The 21,839-nt window shown below is 56.5% G+C and overlaps 2 protein-coding genes across 4 annotated transcripts in view; one reads left to right on the top strand and one right to left on the bottom strand.

Annotated features, from left to right (window-relative positions):
- TMPRSS9 (transmembrane serine protease 9) overlaps positions 1–20,451 on the top strand; it is a 67,463-nt gene extending 47,012 nt beyond the window's left edge. Inside the window, exons 11-19 of one of the 2 annotated variants that reach the window (XM_082456005.1) lie at positions 22–340; positions 1,660–1,831; positions 2,279–2,550; positions 3,142–3,278; positions 5,840–6,236; positions 8,239–8,410; positions 8,975–9,240; positions 9,378–9,514; positions 9,989–20,451. In XM_082456005.1, coding sequence (XP_082312131.1) covers positions 22–340; positions 1,660–1,831; positions 2,279–2,550; positions 3,142–3,278; positions 5,840–6,236; positions 8,239–8,410; positions 8,975–9,240; positions 9,378–9,514; positions 9,989–10,150 — 2,034 coding nt within the window. In that variant the 3' untranslated portion in view covers positions 10,151–20,451. Of the gene's footprint in view, positions 1–21; positions 341–1,659; positions 1,832–2,278; positions 2,551–3,141; positions 3,279–5,839; positions 6,237–8,238; positions 8,411–8,974; positions 9,515–9,988 lie in introns of both variants that reach the window. The other variant, XM_082456004.1, reaches the window with a different exon arrangement.
- Positions 301–21,798, bottom strand: TIMM13 (translocase of inner mitochondrial membrane 13). Of its 2 annotated transcripts, none has more exons than XM_082456051.1 (3): positions 21,597–21,798; positions 21,445–21,513; positions 301–420 (listed from the first exon to the last, which is right to left on the bottom strand). In XM_082456051.1, exons 1-3 carry the CDS (start codon positions 21,714–21,716, stop codon positions 316–318), a joined length of 294 nt encoding a protein of 97 aa, XP_082312177.1. In that variant the 5' UTR covers positions 21,717–21,798; the 3' UTR covers positions 301–315. The 2 variants fall into 2 exon arrangements, with proteins under 2 accessions (XP_082312177.1, XP_082312178.1); XM_082456052.1 differs by lacking the exon at positions 301–420 and adding an exon at positions 20,833–21,267 and having other exon boundaries at positions 21,597–21,786.
- Positions 21,799–21,839: the final 41 nt, after the last annotated feature.

Genomic DNA, 21,839 nt, shown 5'->3' with positions numbered 1-21,839 from the left:
GGGTGTGCTTTTGTCTCCCAGGGCGACTCGGGGGGCCCCCTGGTCTGCGAGGAGCCCTCCGGAAGGTTCTTCCTGGCCGGCATCGTGAGCTGGGGAATCGGCTGTGCAGAAGCCCGGCATCCGGGGGTGTACGCCCGAGTGACCAGGCTGCGTGACTGGATCCTGGAGGCCATTGCCGCGGCGAGCAAGCCTCCGGCCCCCACGGCGGCTCCTGCCCCGGCCATCCCCAGCACCGCCTGGCCCACCAGCCCCCAGAGCCCGGCGGTCAACACACCCACCAGACCCACGCTGGCCTCCAGCACCGTGCCTCTCGACTCAGCCACTGCTTCTAAGCCACAAGGTACTTTCTGGGGAGACAGCAGAAGTGGGTGTCCGCTCCGCGCGGGGTTGGGTGGATTGGTACTGGCTTTCCGAAGCTCTCTGTGGGGAAGAGATGGGTGATTGATTAGTGATGTCTGTCAAATGCCCAGGCAAAGGCCAGTGGTCATCCTTCACATTTACTGCCTGGTAACACCTACTGCCGGCCGGGAGGAGGGTGTACTCAGAATATCCTGAAGGGGCAGCAAGAGGCCAGTGACCGTGACGATGGGGCCAGGGTGGGAGAGCGACTGACCTGGGGTTATCGCAGACACAGGCACCCACGCGAAGCACACAGATTCTCCACCTGTCTCGACTTTGTGGTTTCCGAGGACCCAGGGCCAGTCACTGCCCGGATCTGATGCTGATCCGCCTTTGTGGTCCCACAGACCTGCGAGGCTCAAAGCCAGTCGAAACTCTGCCTCTTTTTTTTTTTTTTTTAAACACAAAAATCTCCTTTATTCTTTGGTTGCTCCTACTCAATCATTTAACAATTCAAGATTTATATTGTAATTAATAATGTGAAATTCTGACAGACAGTGGTATACAAAGTCAACTAAGATGTGCTCCCCATCTTTATTAAATATTTAAAAATAAAGAGTAGGAAGAATAATACACTCCCATTAGAAAGAATACATGATTTATGTTGAGTACATACCAGTTTTTCAAAGTACTGTGTACCTGGCCAAAGATATATTGCTAAAGACACACATACACAGGGGTACACACACATGCATACAATCAAATAAACATCACACAACACATAATATAGAAAAAGTTATATGTAACAAATAAAAATGAAAAATTTTTGATATTATATTGTTTTTGCCTATGGAAATGAATATCAAATTAACTTTTTTTCATTTTTTTCTGCTTATTTTATTATTTTTTAAAAATAATTTTTATTGGAGTGTAGTTGTTTTAACTCTGCCTCATTTAAAGTCGCCTGCACCCACCCTGCCCCCAACCCCGTAACAACCCCACTCTGCCTTTGTCCAGAGCCGCCCCGGGCTGTGGCCTGTGTCTGCTGCGCTGACACTGGTGGGAACAGGGCTGCTGTGATTTTATCTTCTCCTTTTTCACCCATATCCCCCCAGCTGGGCCGCGTACTTGTACTTGCTTGAGACCTTAGGGCTCCTTTAAGCCTCCATTTCTTCATGTGTGTGACGGGATGATTGTGCCCTGGCCCAGCCAGAGCCCGGAGGCTGTGCCCTGTGTCCCGAGGCCCCTCTGGAAGCAGGGTGGTCCCGCCGCCCGCCGAGCGGGCTGAGATGCGCGGGCCCTCCTGTCTCATCCCCGCAGAGTGCGGGGCCAGGCCGGCGCTGGAGAAGCCCACCCGGATCGTGGGCGGGTTCGGGGCCGCCTCCGGGGAGGTGCCCTGGCAGGTCAGCCTGAAGGAGGGTTCCCGGCACTTCTGTGGAGCCACCGTGGTGGGGGACCGCTGGCTGCTGTCTGCCGCCCACTGCTTCAACCAGTAAGGCCCCCTCGGCTCCCCCGTCATCACCGGGTCCCCCCACCATCAAATCCCCGTGCATGCAGAGACCGCTTAGGACCCAGCACATGGCCAGGGTCACGTCCAGCTGCGGGGCGGTAGGGGGCGGATGGGGGGCAGCGTGAAGAAGTAGGGGGCTCTGGGGAGTGGCTTCCGGGAGGATCCTGTCGAGCTGGTCTGGGAGGGACACAGAGGGGCCGAGTTGGGGGGCAGGCTCCTCCCCTCCACTCAAGGGCAGGTGGCATTGACCTCTGATTGTCACAGAGCCGTGGGGGTCTCTCATGCCTTCTTGTCCCAGAAGGAAATGAGGCCCGGGGAGGCTCCCTGCCTTGCCCACGGTCTCGTGGTGCCCTCCCCGGGGCCTGGGTCCCGCAGCTCTGCCCGGTGCCCTGGGGGCGGCAGGGAGTCTGAGCGGCCCCTTCCCGGCAGCACGAAGGTGGAGCTGGTGTGGGCCCACCTGGGCACCGCGTCCCTCTCGGGCGTCGGCGGGAGCCCCGTGAAGATGGGGCTCAGGCGGGCGGTGCTGCACCCCCAGTACAATCCCAGCATCCTGGACTTCGACGTGGCCGTGCTGGAGCTGGCCAGGCCCCTGGTCTTCAACAAGTACGTGCAGCCTGTCTGCCTGCCCCTGGCCATCCAGAAGTTCCCCGTGGGCCGCAAGTGCGTGATCTCTGGATGGGGCAACACGCAGGAGGGAAACGGTGAGCCTCCGCCCCCAACCCCCGCCTGGGGCTCTGGTCCCACCGCCCCCAAACCACTCACCTCTCCACTAACTCAGGGTCGCAAACTCCAGCCCATGGGCCCAGTGCGGCTGCTTTTTATAAATAAAGTTTTACTGGCACGCAGCCACGCCCACTCACTTACTGATAGCCCCGGGCAGCTTTCCTGCTACAAAAGCAGAGCTGAGTGGTCCCAACAGGCTGTCTGGCCTGTAAAGCAGAACGTATTTACTCTGTGGCCCTTTATGGAAAAAGTTTGGGGACCCTTGTCTTATACCCTTCAGAGGCCCCCCAAGAGTTAATGCTTCCTTTGAAACCTCAGAGTAGCCCCCCTGCAGGTCACCCAAGGTGCTAGGGAATCCGCTCAGGGACAGGGGTGAGATTCTAGGGTGGGACCCGCCTCCTTCTCACTGTGTGACTTACACACATCCCTGCAAGGCCGTGGGCCTCGGGGCCTTGGCCTGTAGGGCGGGGATGGCACCTCCCTCTGGGGTTGTGGTCAGAGTGAAGCCGGCTACTGAACAGTGGTCCCTGTGTAAGTGGCCCTGGGGGGTGGTCTCCTTGTCCTGGCAGCCACCAAGCCTGACCTCCTGCAGCGGGCATCCGTGGGCATCATAGACCAGAAGGCATGCAGTGCCCTCTACAACTTCTCGCTCACGGACAGGATGATCTGTGCGGGGTTCCTGGAGGGCAAGGTTGACTCCTGCCAGGTGAGTCCAGGAGGGACCCGGTTTAGAGAGATCGTGATACGTCCAAACAGAAGATGAGGCAGCAGTTTCAAAGTATGTGGTAGATCTACACAAAATATATACACACTGATTTTAAAAGCCGTCTCGTATATGTTAACTGAAGAAAAGCTAATCATACATGAGTACGTATACGACCACCCTGTCACACTTGACACGTGGTTGACCCATTTTTAAGGGGAAACAAATCAGCTCCAGAACATAAAAAGAAGCTAGCTGAACCATGCTATCAAGGCCAGAGAAACACACAGGTAAAGAAATTCAGGGAGTTCCCTGGTGGTCCAGCGGTTAGGCTTGGCGCTTTCACTGCCGTAGCCTGGGTTCAATCCCTGGTTAGGGAACTAAGATCCCACAAGCCGCGTGACACGGCGGAAAAAAAAAGAAAGAAAAAAAAAAAAAAGAAATGCATAGGCCAGTCTTACTTAGAAGCATAGATGAAAAAACCCTTAATAAAATATTAGCAAATTCAAGCCAGCAGGGTATTTATTATAAGGGAAATACATCACAACCAAAGTGAGTTGATGTCATAAAAAGTTTGGCTCCACACAGGACAATCCATTAATGCTATTCACTGCATTAGTACCCTGAAGGGGAGACACAGGGCCATCGTCAAAATCACAGAAAAAAGCATCTGATAATTTTTAACAACGTTTTTAATTAAAAAATTAAAAAATTCTAACCCTATGATAGACATATAATGGAAACCTACAGCAAACATCATGCTTTTAAATTTTTCTTTATTTTACTGACGTATAGTTTACGTACAATGTTGTGTTAGTTTCTGGTGTACAGCAAAGTGATTCAGTTATACGTCTGTATGTATATACATATATACATATATATATTATTTTCCATTACAGTTTATTTCAAGATATTGAATATAGTTCCTTGCGCTATACAGTAAAGCCTTGTTGTTTATCTATTTTATATATAGTAGTGTGTATCTGTTAATCCCAAATTCCTAATTTATCCCTCCCCCCTCCCCTTCCCCTTTGGCAACCACAGGTCTGTTCTCTATGTCTGTGAGTCTCTGTTTCGTAAATAAGTTAACTTGTGTCATATTTTAGATTCTGCATGTAAGTGATATCATATGGTATTTGTCGTTCTCTTTCTGACTTACTTTGCTTCGTATGGTAATCTCTAGGTCCATCCATGTTTTTGCAAATGGCATTATTTCATTCTTTTTTATGGCTAATATTCCATTGTATAAATGTACCACATCTTCTTTGTCCATTCATCTGCTGATGGACATTTAGGTTGCTTCCATGTCTTGGCCACTGTAAATAGTGCTGCTATGAATGTTGGGGGGGGCATATATCTTTTTGAATTAAATTTTTTGTCTTTTCCAGATATATGCCCAGGAGTGAGATTGATGGATCATATGGCAACTCTATTGTTAGTTTTTTTGGGGGCTGCGCCGCATGGCATGCGGGATCTTAGTTCCCCGACCAGGGATTGAACCCGTGCCCCCTGTAGTGGAAGCATGGAGTCCTAACCACTGGACTGCCAGGGAAGTCCCTACTTTTAGTTTTTTAAGGAACCTCCACACTGTTCTCCAGTGGCTGCACCAACTTACATTCCCACCAACAGTGTAGGAGGGTTCCCTTTTCTCCACACCCTCTCTAGCATTTGTTATTTACAGACTTTTTAATGATGGCCATTTGGACCAGCATGAGGTGGTACCTCATTGTAGTTTCGATTTGCATTTCTGTGATAATTAGTGATGTTGAGCATCTTTTCATGTGCCTGTTGGCCATCTGTATACCTTCTCTGGAGAAATGTCTATTTAGGTCTTCTGCCCATTTTTCAATTGGGTTGTTTGTTTTTTTGTTATTGAGTTATATGAGCTGTTTGTATATTTTGGAGATGAAGCCCTTGTCGGTTGCATCATTTGCAAGTATTTTCTCCCATTCTGTAGGTTGTCTTTTCGTTTTTTTTTTATGGTTTCTTTTGCTGTGCAAAAGCTTGTAAGTTTGATTAGGTCCCATTTGTTTATTTTTGCTTTTATTTCTATTGCCTTGGGAGACTGACCTAAGAAAACACTGGTGCGATTTACGTCAGAGAATGTTTTGCCTATGCTCTCTCCTAGGTGTTTTATGGTGTCATGGCTTACATTTAAGTCTTTAAGCCATTCTGAGTTTATTTTTGTGCATGGTGTGTTCTAACTTCACTGATTTACATGCAGCTGTCCTGCTTTCCCAACACCACTTGCTGAAGAGACTGTCTTTTTCCCATTGTATATTCTTGCCCAGGAGAGTTGTTTTTTTCTTTAGGGTTTTCTGCTGTTTTGTTTTGTTTCCAATGCAAAACTAAGAGCAATCTTGGCTCAGAGAGAGGTGACTTGCTCAAGGTCACACAAGGTCTCACAGCCCCACGTGGGTGCGAGGCCCGTCCTGCTGAGGTCCTGTGCGTGTCCAGCTCTGCTGAGGAGTTTCTCCCACTCGTGGCAGCACGGGAGGGCCTGGCAGTGCCTCTGCGGAGAGGGTGCCGGTATGGTCAGCCAGCCCTCTGTCCTTCCTCTTCAGGGTGACTCTGGGGGACCCCTGGCCTGTGAGGAGACGCCTGGCGTGTTCTATCTGGCGGGGATCGTGAGCTGGGGCATCGGCTGTGCTCAGGCCAGGAAGCCGGGCGTGTACACCCGAATCACCCGGCTGAAGGGCTGGATCCTGGACATCATGTCCTCCCACCCCCTCGCCACGCCCCCGCCGTCCACCACGCGGACGCCCACCAGCAGTCACCCTGCCAGGACGACGGCTGGCCTCACGGGCCTGGGGGTCGTGGCCAGCAGACCCACCCCCTGGGCCACCAGCAGGGTGACCAGCCAACCTGCCAACAGGACCACCACTGCCATGACCACCACCACCAGGGGACAGACACCACTTCCACATGCCACGGAGACCACCGTGGGCTCCCAGCCACCAGGTACCCAGAGAAATGGAGTGAGGTGGGTGGGTGGCGGGAGTCCTGTGTCAGTTGCTGGGGCTGCTGTCACAGCGTCCCAGTCGGGGGGTGGCGATGGAGGTGTCGGCAGGGCTGGTCCCCTCTGAGGCCTCTCTCCTCGTTGTGAGGACGGCCATCTTCTCCCCGCGTCCTCATGCGGTCTCCCCTCTGTGGGTGTCTGTGTCCTAATCTCCTCTTATTATACGGACACCAATCATACTGGATTAGGGCCACCCGAACAACCTCATTTTACTTTAATCGTCTCTTTAAAGGCCCCATCTCCAAAAGTCCCATCCTGAGGTTCTGGGGGTCAGGGCTTCCACTTATGAATTTTGGAGGGGACACAAGTCAGACCATCGTAGGCCCTGACGGCAGGGACCCGGCACTGACAGGGCAGATGCACACGTAACGGCTGGTGCCACAGGCCTAAGGGGGGATACGACAGGGCAGTAACTGGCTGACAGATGTGACAGAGAACATGGCCCTGAGCTTGTGTCTGTGATGTGGAGTCCATTTTTATTAAATATTAATCAGAACCATACGAAACTGCCATATTTCTGGGTCAAAAATAAAGCCCCATCAAATGTAGGCAATTTCCTATGGCTCAAATAGATGCCGTCCGCAGTGTCCCGGGCACCAAGTGAAGAATGGGGCCCGGCTTCTGTTCCCCGCCCTCCGTTGCCCCCCAATTCACACAGAGGCTGGCCCAGTCAGCCCAAGTCCCCAGACACAGACCTGCATCCACAAAGTCAGGGTTATGGGCTCGCTGCAGCAAGGCAGCGCGCACCAAAGAACCAAGGGGCGGCTCAACAAACAGAGGGAGAGGCAGGCGCGGTGGGATCCAGGGCAGAAGGGGGGGAGGGGATGCACAGAGGAAGCAGAGTTTGACCGGCTCAGAGCAAAGCAGACCACGTGCCAGGGGTCTGGACATGGTGCCTCTCTGGGGACCACAAGGTTAAGACAGAGGTGGAAAGTCGAGTCCAGAGACCCCTCAGCTGAGGTGCTGGACTGGGCTGGAAATCGGGGCAGAGTCTCTGTGACTGAGATCCTCCAGGCTCGAGGGGACCTCGCTGCCCTGCCCATCCAGCAGGGCTGCTCAGAGGAGGGGGTGTTTTGATACTTTACGGCTGCAGCGTGTCCTTGGGAGAAATACTGGTTCTTGTTAACTCTGCAGCCGGCTGTCTCTGGGTCGGGCCTCCAGCCTGGTGATCCTTCCTTTTCCAGTAGCTACGGTTCTCAACGTGGGGACCAGGAGGTGGAGGAGGGTTCCTGACGCGGCACATATTGTTCGGTGTGGGGACAGGAGGGCCTTCCCAGACCATGGAGGGCAGGGGACGCGGCTGGCTGGTGGGAGGCAGGGCTGGGGAGGGGGCACTGGCTGTGGAGCTGGAAAACAGCCTGTGGGAATTATGAGATGTGTACCTGAGCACCCGCCCAGGTCCTGAGGGCGGTCCCTGCAGCACTCCTCGGCGCTACCCGTTTGGTCTTCCTACTCTTGTGTTCCGAGGGTGCCCCCTGTGCTGCAGGTGGGGGAGGGTGTCTGTCACAGGACGGAGGGGCTACCCTGGGAAGGACACTGGGTCACTAGACCCAGGTAAAGAGCCCCTGATGGGGCATCCAGGAAGACCAGCCAGTGCAGGAGCTGGTGAGACCAGGCAGGGCCTCCTGGCAAGCAGCTGGGGTGTGCAAAGGCCCTGAGGCAGCAGGGAACTTGGCTCCTAGGGGACTGAAAGAGGCCTGGGAGCAGTGGGGAGCGAGAGGGGATGCTGGCCTGGCCCCCAGCTGGGGAGGTGCGGCCCCAAGGCTGAGGTTACAGGAACCAAACTTAAATGCATTATCTGAGAAAAGCCCAGAAGAGGCTCGTTTGTAGGACCAAGCGCCAGGCCCAGCGTCCCTGGGGGAAGGCGTTTTCCCGGGGCGGAGCTGGGCGGTCTGCGTGGAGGAGGCACGGTCTGACCGCCGACCCACGCCGCCTCTCCCGCAGACTGCGGCCTGGCGCCGGCAGCAGCGCTGACCAGGATCGTGGGCGGCAGCGCCGCGGGCCGCGGGGAGTGGCCGTGGCAGGTGAGCCTGTGGCTGCGGCGGCGGGAGCACCGCTGCGGGGCCGTGCTGGTGGCCGAGAGGTGGCTGCTGTCGGCGGCGCACTGCTTCGACGTGTGAGTCCCGCCCGCCCCAAATGGCCGGTGTCCGTGGTTCACCGGGACCCAATCGTAGCCCAAAACCTCAGGGTGTGGCACCTCTGTCCAGTCCCCGACCCCCACCAAACGGGGCGGCCCCAGGCCGGGTCTCTCCATCCCTAGCCATCCTGCTCAGACTGGCACCACCCTAAAGGTCACCCAGTGGGGAGTCCCCTTCCTGGCAGGGTGCGCAGTACGGGCCCTGCCCTCCACGGAGAAACCCAGCTCAGGATGCGCCTCGCGGTGCCAAGCTCAGAGCGGGTGGGGAGGCGGGAGAGCCGTAATATTAGGTGGAAATGGACACAGCTTGTAGTGTCACCTCAGTGCCTGGGGGCCGGCTGGGCGCGTTCAGGCGCGGGGCCCCCCTCGTCCTGCCCGCTGTTCTAGGACAAAGGGACGACTCAACCGAGGTCAAGTGCCCGATCTGAGGTTCCCCAGCCGACCGCGGACGCAGCCCCCGCGGGGCAGGGTGCCGGGGAGCCCCCGGCGAGCAGCGCCGGGGTGCGGGGACCCGGGTGGACGCTTGTCCCCGACGTCCCGCAGCTACGGGGACCCCAAGCAGTGGGCGGCCTTCCTGGGCACGCCGTTCCTGAGCGGTGCCGAGGGGCAGCTGGAGCGCGTGGCGCGCATCCACAAGCACCCCTTCTACAACCTCTACACGCTGGACTACGACGTGGCGCTGCTGGAGCTGGCGGGGCCCGTGCGCCGCAGCCGCCTGGTGCGGCCCATCTGCCTGCCCGACCCCGCGCCTCGGCCCCCCGACGGCGCGCGCTGCGTCATCACCGGCTGGGGCTCCGTGCGCGAGGGAGGTAGGCGCGGATGGGCCCCCCGCCCCCCGAGGGTTAAGGGTCCGGGGGCGTCGGGAAGGACCCCCGCCTGCGCCCCCATCGGGAGTCCCAACGGCGCAGGGCGGGCGCGGGCCCACCAGGTCCCGTCTCGCCCGCAGGCACGATGGCGCGGCAGCTGCAGAAGGCGGCCGTGCGCCTCCTCAGTGAGCAGACGTGCCGCCGCTTCTACCCGGTGCAGATCAGCAGCCGCATGCTGTGCGCGGGCTTCCCGCAGGGCGGAGTGGACAGCTGCTCGGTGAGCGCACTGTGCAACTGGACCGGGGCTCCGCGGGCCAGGCCCCACCCTCCGGTGCGCTTCCTCAGTTAGATCAAACAGGGCACCTTTTGGGCCTCCGAGTTTCCACTGGACAACCACTTAGTGGACATGCCTAAGAAACCGGCGTTCCCCCCACCGCATCCTCCCCCGCCCCTCAGAGGGTCAGGAGCAGGCTGGGCAGAGGCTGTGGGCTGAGGCCCGGTTCTGCTCCTGGACCGCCAGGCGGGTGCCCACCAATGTCTGCCAGGCGGATGAACGCTCACCCGAGCGCTGAACCAATTTCCCAGATAATACGAGTGAGGCTCACAGGGGAAGCCACTAGCTGGGGTCACAGAGGGAGCCCAGGTGACACTGCCGTGGTGGCCCAGGAGCACGCAGATCAGGCCAGCCCACGCTTGGCTGCTGCCGGGGAGGCACTGCCTGCTCTGAGCGCCTCTCCTCTCCTCTCCTCAGGGTGACGCTGGGGGACCCCTGGCCTGCAGGGAGCCCTCTGGCCGCTGGGTGCTAACTGGGATCACCAGCTGGGGTTACGGCTGTGGGCGACCCCAGTTCCCGGGCGTCTACACCCGGGTGGCTGCTGTGAGAGGTTGGATCGGGCAGAACATCCAAGAGTGACCGCCACACGGCTGCCCAGGCCTGGGACCAGCGACGTGAAGGTGGCAGGAACCAGCCGGCCACCCTTCCAGAGAAGGGGGTCCAGGTGGCAGGCGGGGGGTGGAGGGGTTGTGGGTAACTGGGGTGCAATCTAACTGCATATTTTGTTGCAATAAACACAGCCCCTCGTCTGCAGCCCGCTGGCTCAGCCCTCCGTGTCACAGAAACGACAACTGCCCGCCCCTCAGCCAGGGCCCAGAGGTGGGAGGAAAGATGGGGGCGGGGAGGCCTTCCAGGAGAGGGCCACCCCAAGCCTTGGGCAGCCTCACCTTCGAGGCTCCCTTTTATGTGACCGACACTCCCTGTCACCTGGGAACCCAGGAGTGCTCGGGAAAGAAGGGGAGGGGGGCGCTGAGGCTCAGTCCCCACAGCGGCCCCTACAGGGGAGACGCACAGGGTTCTCTCCGCCGCCCTCAGCATCTATTTGTGTGACCCCAGGAGGCCACGGTTCAGAGAGGTGTGGCCACAACTCCCAAGTCCAAACCCGGATGCTATGCCCAGGGCATGAGGTTGATCGCCCCGAGCGTGTTGCCAGAGCTGCTCCAGATCTTTGCTCAAAACTCTCCAGCCCCGACCCTTAGGAGCGTCCTTGCTCACGACCCTCCAACCCCCCACCTTTAGCGGGAGTGAACACAATCTTTTTAAGTTAAAGGGTCCAGAGCCACACACACACACACACACAAACAAAGAAAAAAACCAAACGGAACCACTGGGACCAAGATGGCGACAAATCTGACCTCCAACAGACCGACTCTCTCGTTATACGCTGATTTGACTACATTAGCATATTAAATGACACACCTACCGGCAGCCAGGCCCAGGTATTAAGGATCAAAACAGGATAAAAAGGGGGTGACCCCCCCACTCCCTCGAAAAAGCCCTGCCCCTCCCCCGGTAGACTACTGCATATGTCCCCCCATCATTAACCTCACTCCTCCCCCCTTTAAAATTAAATCCCTCACCCGGTGGCCAAGAAGTTCGTCTGTGAAGTCTGTGAACTTAGCTCAGGCTTCTCCAGTCTTTGGCCCCTGAATAAAGCTTGCGCATCTCAGCTTCCGCTTCCTTATTCACCTACTCCCGAACTCGAAAAGGACCCCACCCCCATCCCGAGGCAGCAAGCCTTGGCCAGTCGAGCGGGGTCCATACGATTTAATTCGGAAACAAATTTTGGCGCCCAACGTGGGGCCCATTCCGTCCTGTAACTCAGGGCTGAACTCACTGACCCGGGGCTGGCAAGGCCAGCTAAATAACTGGGCAGTTTGCCCCAAGTCTGAACCTCTGGGCCAGCGAGGACTACTGAATTTAGTCTGAGATCTAAAAGCAGCCAAGGATCAAGTGGAGTGCTCCCCAGGTAAAGGCCCCCCGCGCAGCGTATCTACAGCAAGGACGCTTGCTACAGATTGAGGCAGTGTCCAGGGGACACCTGACACGGGGTGGGCGCTGACGCCGCTCCGGCCGAGGTTTGGCTGTGAGGGTTGGCAAGTTAAGGGAAAGGATCCTGGTCGTCTCGTTGGAGACAGACCTCAGTCTAGAGGGCTGGACTGGGCAGCTGGTCATCTAAATAGAGCCGACCCCCTGGCAAGGGGAGAGGCGAGGTCGCACAGTTGGTTGCCCAGCTGGACTGGTTCCCGGCAAGGGGACTGGACTGCACGGGAAGCCCTCGAGAGGCCACGGCGTGGCAAGAGCACCTCCTTGTTTCATGTGTGTGTGATGTGAGCCCTAGTCTCTGTTCTTGGCGCAGGGAAGCGTCAGGCTCTGATCTCTGTGGCCTTGCCTGTCCTAGTGCTCTTGGAAGTAGTATGTGCCGCAACCATGGGTACAGGCTGAGCGCTTACAGGCCACTAGGGCGCTCGCCACCAAACAGACTCTCGTGAAAGAGTGCGTTGGTCGCGGACCAGGGTAGGTGAGCACCAGGCCCACTGCCGACCGGAAGCACGCAGTAGAACACTCAGCCCCACCGCTGCGGAGTTCCCACCTCTAGGCTCTACTCGGAAACCCAAGAGCACATCTTGTGTTGGTTCCTCTTGCCCTAACTGGCCATCCCGGGCAGGGTCCACGTCTCTCTTGGGCAGGTCTCTCCCCACTACCCTCCATCGCAGGACCCTAGGGACCCCTCCTCTGAGACACAAACCCTTTAAAAATCTTGTTTTTGCCAGATTTCAGGAAAATCACTTTGCCTGGCTGGGGAAGGAAGAGGACCTCCACATTGTCCGAAGGCCTTGGGTCCTTGTAGCTGAGAGTAGAGAAAACTGGATACATGCCAAATGAGCATTCGGCCTCCCTGCCTGGTTACCTGTCACCGAGCAGGGACACGCCCTCTTTGAACAGACCTCCTTGCCTGCCAGGGAGGCCCTGCGGGCGATTCGCCTGATTGGAGAGAGAACCCTTATCTCCTACTCCGCCTTCACCCGATCTCCAGGGGCCGGTGGCTGAAAGCACCCACCTACACTGAGTATCTCCTACAGCCCCACAATGGGTCTGGGAATGTCAAGTCGCTGAATTAAAAGGGGACCTTATAACCCAGGCCCTCTCAGACAGTGCCTCCCCTTCCAGCCCCTATGCAGACTGGTTCGGGTTTCAGTTAGAGCGCCGAGACCTCTTGGTGTGGGGTCCAGACCCTTACCAACCCTGGAACTCCCGTCTCCCCACAGCACTTTTCAGAACGCAAATAGCGGGCTTCCCTGGGGGCGCAGCGGTTAAGAATCCGCCTGCCAAGGCAGGGGACATGGGTTCGAGCCCTGGTCCGGGAGGATCCCACATGCCGCGGAGCAACTAAACCCGTGCGCCACAACTACTGAGCCCATGCGCCACAACTACTGAAGCCCGCGCGCGTACAGCCCGTGCTCTGCAACGAGAAGCCACCGCAATGAGAAACCCACTCGCCGCAACTAGAGAAAGCCCAGGCACAGCAACGAAGACCCAACGCAACCAAAAATAAATAAATAAATTTAAAAAAAACCGCAAAACACGAGGTTACTTCTAATCTCGCTCCTGGTACTGGAGTCTCAGCCTGAGGGCCCTCGTGACCTCCTCCCTCCACCAAGGGCAGCTACTGCCCCTTCTGACAGTTCACCGGAGACTCCTCCCCCTCCTGGCTCTCTGATGCCTCCTACTCCCCCCAATCCGCCACCCCCTACCTGCTGCCCCCTCCCCGACTCTCCCACCTCCATCTCTCCACACACCTCCCTCGGGGACCAGTCCACTGCACACCCGTAGCCGCATTCAGTACCAGCCCTCTGGAATCAGTGGGCTATTCCCCCTCAGGAGGTCCCCAAAGCAGGAGGCAGTCTGACCATTATGTACGTACCCTTGTCTTCCCAGACCTACATAACTGGAAGGATAGATCCAAGGGTTTGAAGGATACCCCGAGGGAGTCCTTAATTTAGTTCAGGGAATAGTCACACTCACTTCCCCACTTGGCGGCTGTCCAAACCCTCCTGAACATCTTACTCTCCGGGGAAGAAAAGGCACCGATTATACTAATGCAAGGAAGGAAACTGATGAGACCCATCAAAATAATGCAGGACACGCTCTACACCAGCCTGAGATCCAGGCCGTTCCCAGCACGGACCCTGGGTGGGGCTGCCGAGAGGAAAACGGCCGGCAGCACCTCACGCGTTTCAGGGGTGTGACTGTGAAGGGCATTCAGTTGGCGAAGAAGAAACCCATAAACGCGACTAGGGTTCAGGGATCATCCGGGGCGGAAGGGAGACACCCCCGGCTTTCCTGGAACGCCTCAGGAGTGCCGGCGTGTACACGGACGTGAGCCTGGGGTCAGGGGCAGGGCAGGCCATTCTCACGGCCCATTCCACTTCCCAGAGCGTCCAGACACGAGGAGAAAATGACAGAAGTTGGAGACAGGGCCCCCAGGCCCACTTCCCAGGGCTGGAGCCAGCATTTCGGGGCTTCAACAACCGGGATCTGCGGGCAGACGCCGAGGAAGACAGACAAGCAGAACCAACTGCCAGTATTCCGGCTTCCGTGACTCAGGGCCAACCAGCCGCCCAGTGACGATGCTCCCCCCTCCCCACCACCGAAGCGACCCTGTGACATCGAAGAGTCACCCTGGGTTTCGAAGACCACACCCACAGTGGAGAGCAGGGCTCCAAGCCAATCAGGGTGCACAGTGCCTGGAGCAGAGCCACTGGAAGGGGGTGCCCCAAAGGTCTCGGAAGGAAGCCAAGGGGACCACGGTGTCCTGGCCCACCCTCGCTGGTCCCACACATGGAAGAAGCAGAGGGCTGAAGGGGCCCAGGGGCTCCCTGAAGGAGCCTCGGCTGACCCTGACCGTCGGGGGTAGAACGGTTGACATTCTAGTCACACATGGGCTACCTACTCAGTCCTGAACACCCAACAAGGCAGGATGACCAAAGAAAAATGTAAAAGGATGGGAGTGGAAGGGGAGTCACAGGAACGTAATTTTATAGAGCTCTTTTGAGTGTGGTTTGGAAGAGAGAATGTTGTCTCACTCTTCTATGTCCCGGAACGCCCAATTTCTCTAATAGGAAGAGACTTACTATACAGATTGGCAGCTACGCTTTATCTGAGACAAAAACCTTACCACTGAAACACCTAAGACCCCCTTCCGTTCCGGAGCCCTAGTGCTACTGCCCTCGGCCAAAAATAATGGCCCAGGGATATCCCTGGTGGCCCAGGGGGTAAGGCTCCACGCTCCAATGCAGGGGGCCTGGGTTCCATCCCTGGTCGGGGAACTAAGATCCCACGTGCCACAGGGCACTAAGCCCGTGCGCCGCAACTACTGAGCCCACGCGCCACCATGAAAGATCCTGCGTGCCACAACTAAGACCCGGTGCAGCCAAATAAATTAATTAAATAAATATTTTAAAAAATGGCCCAATTATCCTTAAGGGGGTTAATCCCTCTGTATGGTCCTGCAACACTGTGGGCAGAGCCAGGAGGGTACCGCCGGTCCTAATCAAGCTGCGACCCGGCCACAATCACCCAGATAAAGAGCAACACCGCTTGAGCAAAGAAGCCCTGGTGGGCACAAAGCCCACTCAAGCAAGGGCTTCTCAGACGCTGCCAGTGCCCTGGCAGCCCTTCTATTCTGCCGGTAAAGGAGCCGAATGGGAGCTACCAGCTAGTTCAGGACCCCTGGGCCATAAACGAAGCTACGGAGGAGATTCACCCTGTGGTGCGAAAGCCGTACACATTACTCTACCCTAAACCCCGAGAGGACCTGGGACTCTGTTAGGCTTAATAGATGCCTTCTTTGTGTGCCCCTAACCCCAAAATCTCATTAAGATTTTGCAACTGAAAGGCAGGAGCCCCGACAGCACGAGGAAACAACTGTGCTGGGTGGTTCTGCCCTGAAGATCGTGGTGACCGCGAGTTAGAACAGGGAACTATACTTCAGCATGCGGATGACATTCCGATCACCAGCCCCAGCAAAGAGCCTTCCGACTGTAACACAGCTAACGCCTTCAATCATCTGGCGGAGAGAGGACGGGAAGTTTCAAAGGAAAAAGCCCGGATCCCCCTCCAGCGGGTAGAACATTTAAGATTTATAGTAGAAAAGGGGCACAGGGCGCCATCTAAGGAGAGGAAGGGGCTGATGTGCCAGACGGCAGGCACCCCTAGTAAGGGAAAGCAGCTCCAGAGTTTCCTGGGGATGCTTGTATAGGGATTCCCAACTTTGGCTTAATTGCTAAACCCTTGTATGAACAATTAAAAGGGAAGAACCTTGACCTTTGGAGTGGACCCCCAATTGTGACCGGGCACTCCTGGAACTGAAAAGCCGTCTCGTGAGAGCCCCCTCCCTCCCCCACGACCTAAGCCATTCCCTCCATCTATATGTACATGAGAGGAGGAACTGCCCCGGGGGAGCTTTCACAAAACTGAGACCTCTGACTCGGGTCGTAGCTAAGGGTGTCCCCCGTGCTTACGGGCTGGAGCTGGTACTTCCCAGCTCTTCAGAGAGGCTGACAGATTAACCTCTGGACAGGCCCTGACCATCTGGTACTCCCACCACCTCCAGCCCCCCATAACCCTGCACGTCCAAGCCGCACTTCTGGACAACACGTCTGTGACTGAGGCCCTGTAATGTCCTCACCCTGCCCCGCTGCTCCCTCAGCCAGGTCCCAGATGAACCCGTGGTCGTGAGAAAGCTATGGAGCAGGGTTACCCCTGTCAGCCTGACCTGAAGAGCTCCCCTGGAGAGAATGCAGACTCAGAGTGGCTCACGCACGGGAGAAGCTTTAGGAAAGACGGGACACGAAAGGCAGGACGTGCTGGCCCAGGTGGTTTCTATCGCTCAAGGGGTAGAGGCTAAAGCTCTGCCCTCTGGCCGCTCTGCTCAGAGGCCCGGGTAACTGCCCGGATTAACTGTCCTAATCGGGGCACTAGAGCCGGGGAAAGGAAAGCTGTCACTACCTACACTGACGCTGCATATGCCTGTCCAACCCTACACGCCCACGGGGCCGTGTGGAGGGGGAGGGGAACGCTGACCTCAGGGAACAAAGAAGGAGGGAGAAATGATGTAGCTGCTGGAGGCTACACTCCCGCCTGTGGAAGCAGCAGGCATTCACCACAGAAGCCATCAAAAGACAGAAGCAGGAATTATAAGAGGAAACAACGGGGCGGACAGGGCAGCTAAACAAGCAGCAGAGGGTGGGGACGGACTTCCGATGCCACTCCTGCCGGGTCCCCCAGACGCTAACTCCCATCCACCCCCCAGAAGAAAGGAAAAAGGCTTTGGGATGGGGCTATTTTAAAAGCCCAGGATACCCGGGGTGACGGTTCCTCCTGTCGGCCTCTGCACTGCAGGCCACCAGGGAAGCTGGCCCGAGCACACGTTATGCGCAGGAGGCCTGTATCAATGGCTCATCAAGTCCATGACTACCCCCAGTCTCCGCCGTCTCCTTAAACAGGGGGATGAAGCTTGCCCTATCTGCCTCCGGAATCAGCCCAACACTTACACCCGCCACTGGGGTCAAGGCAGCGACCGCCACCCGGTATGGAGACACATGTCCAGGTCAAGACTGGCAAGCTGATTTTATAGTAATGCCCCAGGCACAAGGAAATGTCAGATTTCTGCCGGCTGGGACTGCCACCTTCTCCGGCTGGATGGAGGCGTTTCCCGCCTGAAGCAAGACTGCCTTGGAGGTCTAGGCCCTGCTCAAGGAAATAATCCCTCGGTTTGGGTTCCCCAAGTCCATCCAGAGTGACAGTGGGCCTGCCTTTGTTTCCCAAATTACTAAGGGACTCTCTAGAGCTCTAGGAATTACATGGGGTTTACACTCCACTTCGACACCACAGTCCTCAGGAAAAGTAGAACAAATCAAACCCTCAAAAGAAACTTAGGCAAACTAGGTCCCGACACTTATCAACCCTGGATGTCCCGTCTCCCCACAACACCTTTCAGAACGCAAATAGCGGACTTCCCTGGTGGCGCAGTGGTTAAGAACCCGCCTGCCAATGCAGGGGACACGCGTTCGAGCCCTGGTCTGGGAAGATCCCACATGCCGCGGGGCAACTAAGCCCGTGCGCCACAACTACCGAGCCTGCGCTCTAGAGCCCGCGAGCCACAGCTACTGAAGCCCGTGCGCCTGGAGCCTGTGCTCCTCAACAAGAGAAGCCACCGCAATGAGAAGCCTGAGCACCGCGACGAAGAGTAGCCCCCACTCGCCGCAACTAGAGAAAGCCTGCGCGCAGCAACGAAGACCCAACTCAGCCCCAAATAAATAAATTTATAAAATTATTAAAAAAAAAAAAAAAGAATGCAAATAGCCCCCAAAGGAAAGCTCAGGTTGAGTCCATATGAGCTCGTGTACTGGAGGCCCGTTCCTGAAGACCTGGCTCCAAGACCAACCTGAGGGATATGGAGTGACTGAAATATGCCTTATAGAAAGGGGAAATATGCAAAGCTTTACACGCCTACAGGGATCCGGAACTGCCTTCCCTTTCTGACATCACTTTCCATCCTTTCTCCCCTGGGGATTGGGTTTATTTGAGAACCCAGAAGGCTGGAAAACCACAAGACCAGTTAGACCCCAAGTGGACAGGACCTTATCTAGTAATCTTGACCACTCAGACTGCCTGACAATTACACGGCACAGCCCCGGGGACCCGCCATACCAGAGTGAAGGCAGCACCCACACCTGAGGAAGGAGTTACTGAGCCACCGCTCCATACACCTGTGAGCCTGTTAGAGACCTTAAGTTACTTTTCAAAAGGAAGAACTTACTGATAGATAAGTAAGGTGGGGGACAGGCTTAGCAGCTGGCTAAGCCTGTCCCTTGTAACTGTCCACGTGAAATGAGAGCTTAACGCAACAGTGCATTTCTTGGGGATTACAGCCTGCGGACAGACTCTGTCCCAGTGCTGGTCTGTCAGCCCCACCCACAAAGTGATGCCTGTGGATTAAAGGTGTTACATTTTACCCCTAAGAATGACAGCATCACTCTCACCTTGGCTAACGGGCCTGCTAAACCTACCCCTCTTGAACGCAGCTTTCCTGCTTGGATCTCATCCCTGAAGTTAACACCTCCAGCAAATACAAAGCACTCACTCTAAAGTGCGGTCTTGCTGCCACTGCCCACGTCAGCAGCCCCTACCAAAGGGAGAAACTTGCAGTAATGCCCTGGGGCTGCTCCGGACTCTGAGCGCTGCTTCTTCCACTGCCCCACAATTTAAGTGCCCCGGGACTGACTCCTATGGAAATCTCACCCACTGGTGCCCTCTGCACCCACGCAACGAATACACACAGGGACCAGACAGGAGATGCACTTATCGGGGAGGGAAGACGCCAGTTGTCTGGGGTTTAGTGTGGGGCCCTGCTGAGGCCTGGGGAAAAGCCGCTAGTCAAGAACCCCCCAGTGACCCCTGCTACCCAGGTGGGCCTCTCCCCTCACACTGCAAGGGAACCCCCTCTTGGGCTAGCCACTTAGGGAGGTGGTTCAATTCCTCAGAAGTGCGCTAGGCATGCGCTCCCCCTGGGTACCTGGTTCCTTTGCGGCCCGAGAATAAACCAATTGCCCCATCAGAACAACCCCAACTCCTTCCCTTCTCTGCGGTGGGCTCTAGCCTCTCCTTGCTTAAATAATGCCCAATTTATGAAACAATGAACACTAGGCCGGCCAAGTTCTAGGAACCTAGGTATAACCATTCATAACATCAGTATCACCCAGCCCTGAGATCAAAGGGCAATGGGACTCATTCTGGCAGGAGCAGGGATAGCTCTCCGACTGCTGGCCCCCTGGGGAGGTCTCACATACCATGAAATCACTCTACAAGATCTCACACCGGCCCTTGAGAATTCGTCTAAAAACATGGAGGTTGCCTTATAAAGACCCCGTACTTCTCTAGACTCACTAGCAAACGTTGTTCTCGACAATAGGCTAGCCCTTGACTATCTCCTGGCTGAGCAAAGGGGAGTCTGCGCAGTTTTGAATGAAACCTGCTGCATGTACGTCGATAACTCTGGTCAGACTGAGGTCAACATAAAAGAGATCTATGGGGCTTCCCTGGTGGCGTAGTGGTTGAGAGTCTGCCTGCTAATGCAGGGGACACGGGTTCGAGCCCTGGTCTGGGAAGATCCCACATGCCGCAGAGCAACTAGGCCCCTGAGCCACAATTACTGAGCCTGCGCATCTGGAGCCTGTGCTCCGCAACAGGAGAGGCCGCGATAGTGAGAGGCCCGCGCACCGCGATGAAGAGTGGCCCCCGCTTGCCACAACTAGAGAGGGCCCTCGCGTGGAGGTGAAGACCCAACACAGCCATAAATAAATTAATTAATTAGTTAAAAATGTGAAACCTTTAAAAAAAGAGATCTATGAACAAGCTGAGTGGTCACATAGATGTAACACACAAGGTCAAGAGCCAAGCTCCATCTGGGATATGGTCACACAGAGCCCCCGCAGCTGAACGGGTTTCTTCCACTGCTTGGTCCACTAACTGCTATCATCCTCCAGCTCACCTTCGGGCTTTGTCTCCTTGACTGCCTTGTCAACTTCGTTAGTAAATGGCTTGAAACCATCAAACTTCAGATGATACTAACACAAGGATACAAGCAACTGGGACTGCATCCTGGTGACAATCAAACTTATTTTAGGTTAGTCAGGGCACAGTTCTGTTCCTCTAATCCAAGAAAAAACTACACCCACGTTCAGCAAAAAGCAGCTTCAGAAATCAAACTTTCGCCCTTCAGCGCCCCTCAAGAATGAGGAGCAGACAAGGGAAGGGGGGATTTTGTTGCCAGACCTAAACCAGGTCTTTGCTCAAAACCTGCCACCCTCTCCGCCACACCTTCAGCAGGAGTGAACATAAATCTGTAAGTTAAAGGGTCCAGAGATAAGAGACGAAGCTACACGCACAAAGAAAAAACCAAGTGGAACCAGCTGGGACCAAGATGGCGGCAAATCCAACCTCCAACAGACCCTGAACCTCATTATGTGTTGATTTTACTATATTAACATATTAAATGACACATCTACCAAAGGCCGGTACATACATTAAAGACCAAAACAGGATAAAAACGGTGTCCCCCCCCCAACTCCCTCAAAAAAGCCTTGCCCCTTCCCCAGTAGACTAATGTGTGTACCTCCCCATCATTAACCTCACTCCTCCCTTTAAAATTAAATCCCCCTCGCCAGGTGGGTGAGAAGTTCAGCTGTGAACTTAGCTCCCGCTGTTCCATTTATTCGGCCACCGAATAATACTCGTGCTGTGTCAACTCTGCTGCGGCCCCAGCAGGGTCCACAGGACTTAATTCGGTAACGGGCGCACAAGGGGAGGTGGCACCGGGGCCAGGGCCCTCCCAAGACCCAAGCTACACCCACTACACGTGTGCATGTAGGCGGAGGGGCCGGGCAGAGTCCCAATTGTCCCAGCACCAATCTTGTTCTCATAAACTTCTGGCAGGCAGTACGCACAGGCTGACCCCGCCTCACAAACAGCATTTACGGAAATGGGTCCGGGGCTGGGGCAAGGCTGGGGGGTGGCCTGCTGGCGCGTCGCGGTCACATGTTGGCTCGTTCCCGCTGCAGCCGCGAGTTATAGGCACGGGACACGGTGTTCCAGGCGTCCATGTAGCGGTCCATGCACATGGCGATGCACTTCTAGGGACGGGGAAGGCGCACGGCTCAGGTCTGGACCGCAGCCGGCGCCCCCACCCCCCCGGCAGCGGACTGCGCACGCGCCGCGGCCCCACCGCGTCACCCCGTTAGTCCGCGTGCACGCGGAGAAGCCTCCCCGCCGGGTCAGGGCCCGCGACCCCGCCGGCCCCCCGCGTTTACCTGCTCCGAATTGTCCAGGGAGCCCCCCGGCTTCCCGATGCACTTCCGGAAGCACTTGTCCGTCATCCTCTGTGGGGACACGCGAGCCCTCAGTTGCGACGCCGGCCCCCGGCGGACCCCGCCACCCTCTGCCCCCCGCCCCCGCCCCGGACCTGCAGCAGCTCTTGCGCGTTGGCCACGGCGATCTGCACTTTCACTTGCTCCATGATAAGCCCGGGGTCCAGCTTCCCGCCGCCGGAGCTCCCGAAATCCGAGCCGAAGCCACCCTCCATGGCTCCGCAAAGTCAACCAGACGGCGGCCGCGTGTGCCCACCCGCACCCACGCCGGAAGTCGGACACCGCAGGGCCCCACGGGAAATGGAGTCCGAGCGGGCTGGGGCCGAGACTACAGCTCC

This window comes from Balaenoptera physalus, assembly GCF_965194825.1.
Source record: "Balaenoptera physalus genome assembly, chromosome: 3".
NCBI classification, from domain to species: domain Eukaryota; kingdom Metazoa; phylum Chordata; class Mammalia; order Artiodactyla; family Balaenopteridae; genus Balaenoptera; species Balaenoptera physalus.
Note: the sequence above shows the minus strand (reverse complement) of the source record. Positions and strands in the feature narration are given on the sequence as shown.

Coding starts and splice junctions, on each gene's coding strand:
- TIMM13 (XM_082456051.1), bottom strand. CDS start 21,716: ATGGAGGGTGGCTTCGGCTCGGATTTCGGGAGCTCCGGCGGCGGGAAG. Junction 21,514..21,596: donor ACGCGCAAGAGCTGCTGCAG/GTCCGGGGCGGG, acceptor GTGTCCCCACAG/AGGATGACGGACAAGTGCTT. Junction 421..21,444: donor CCCTGGACAATTCGGAGCAG/GTAAACGCGGGG, acceptor TCTTCCCCACAG/AGAGCTTCGGAAAGCCAGTA.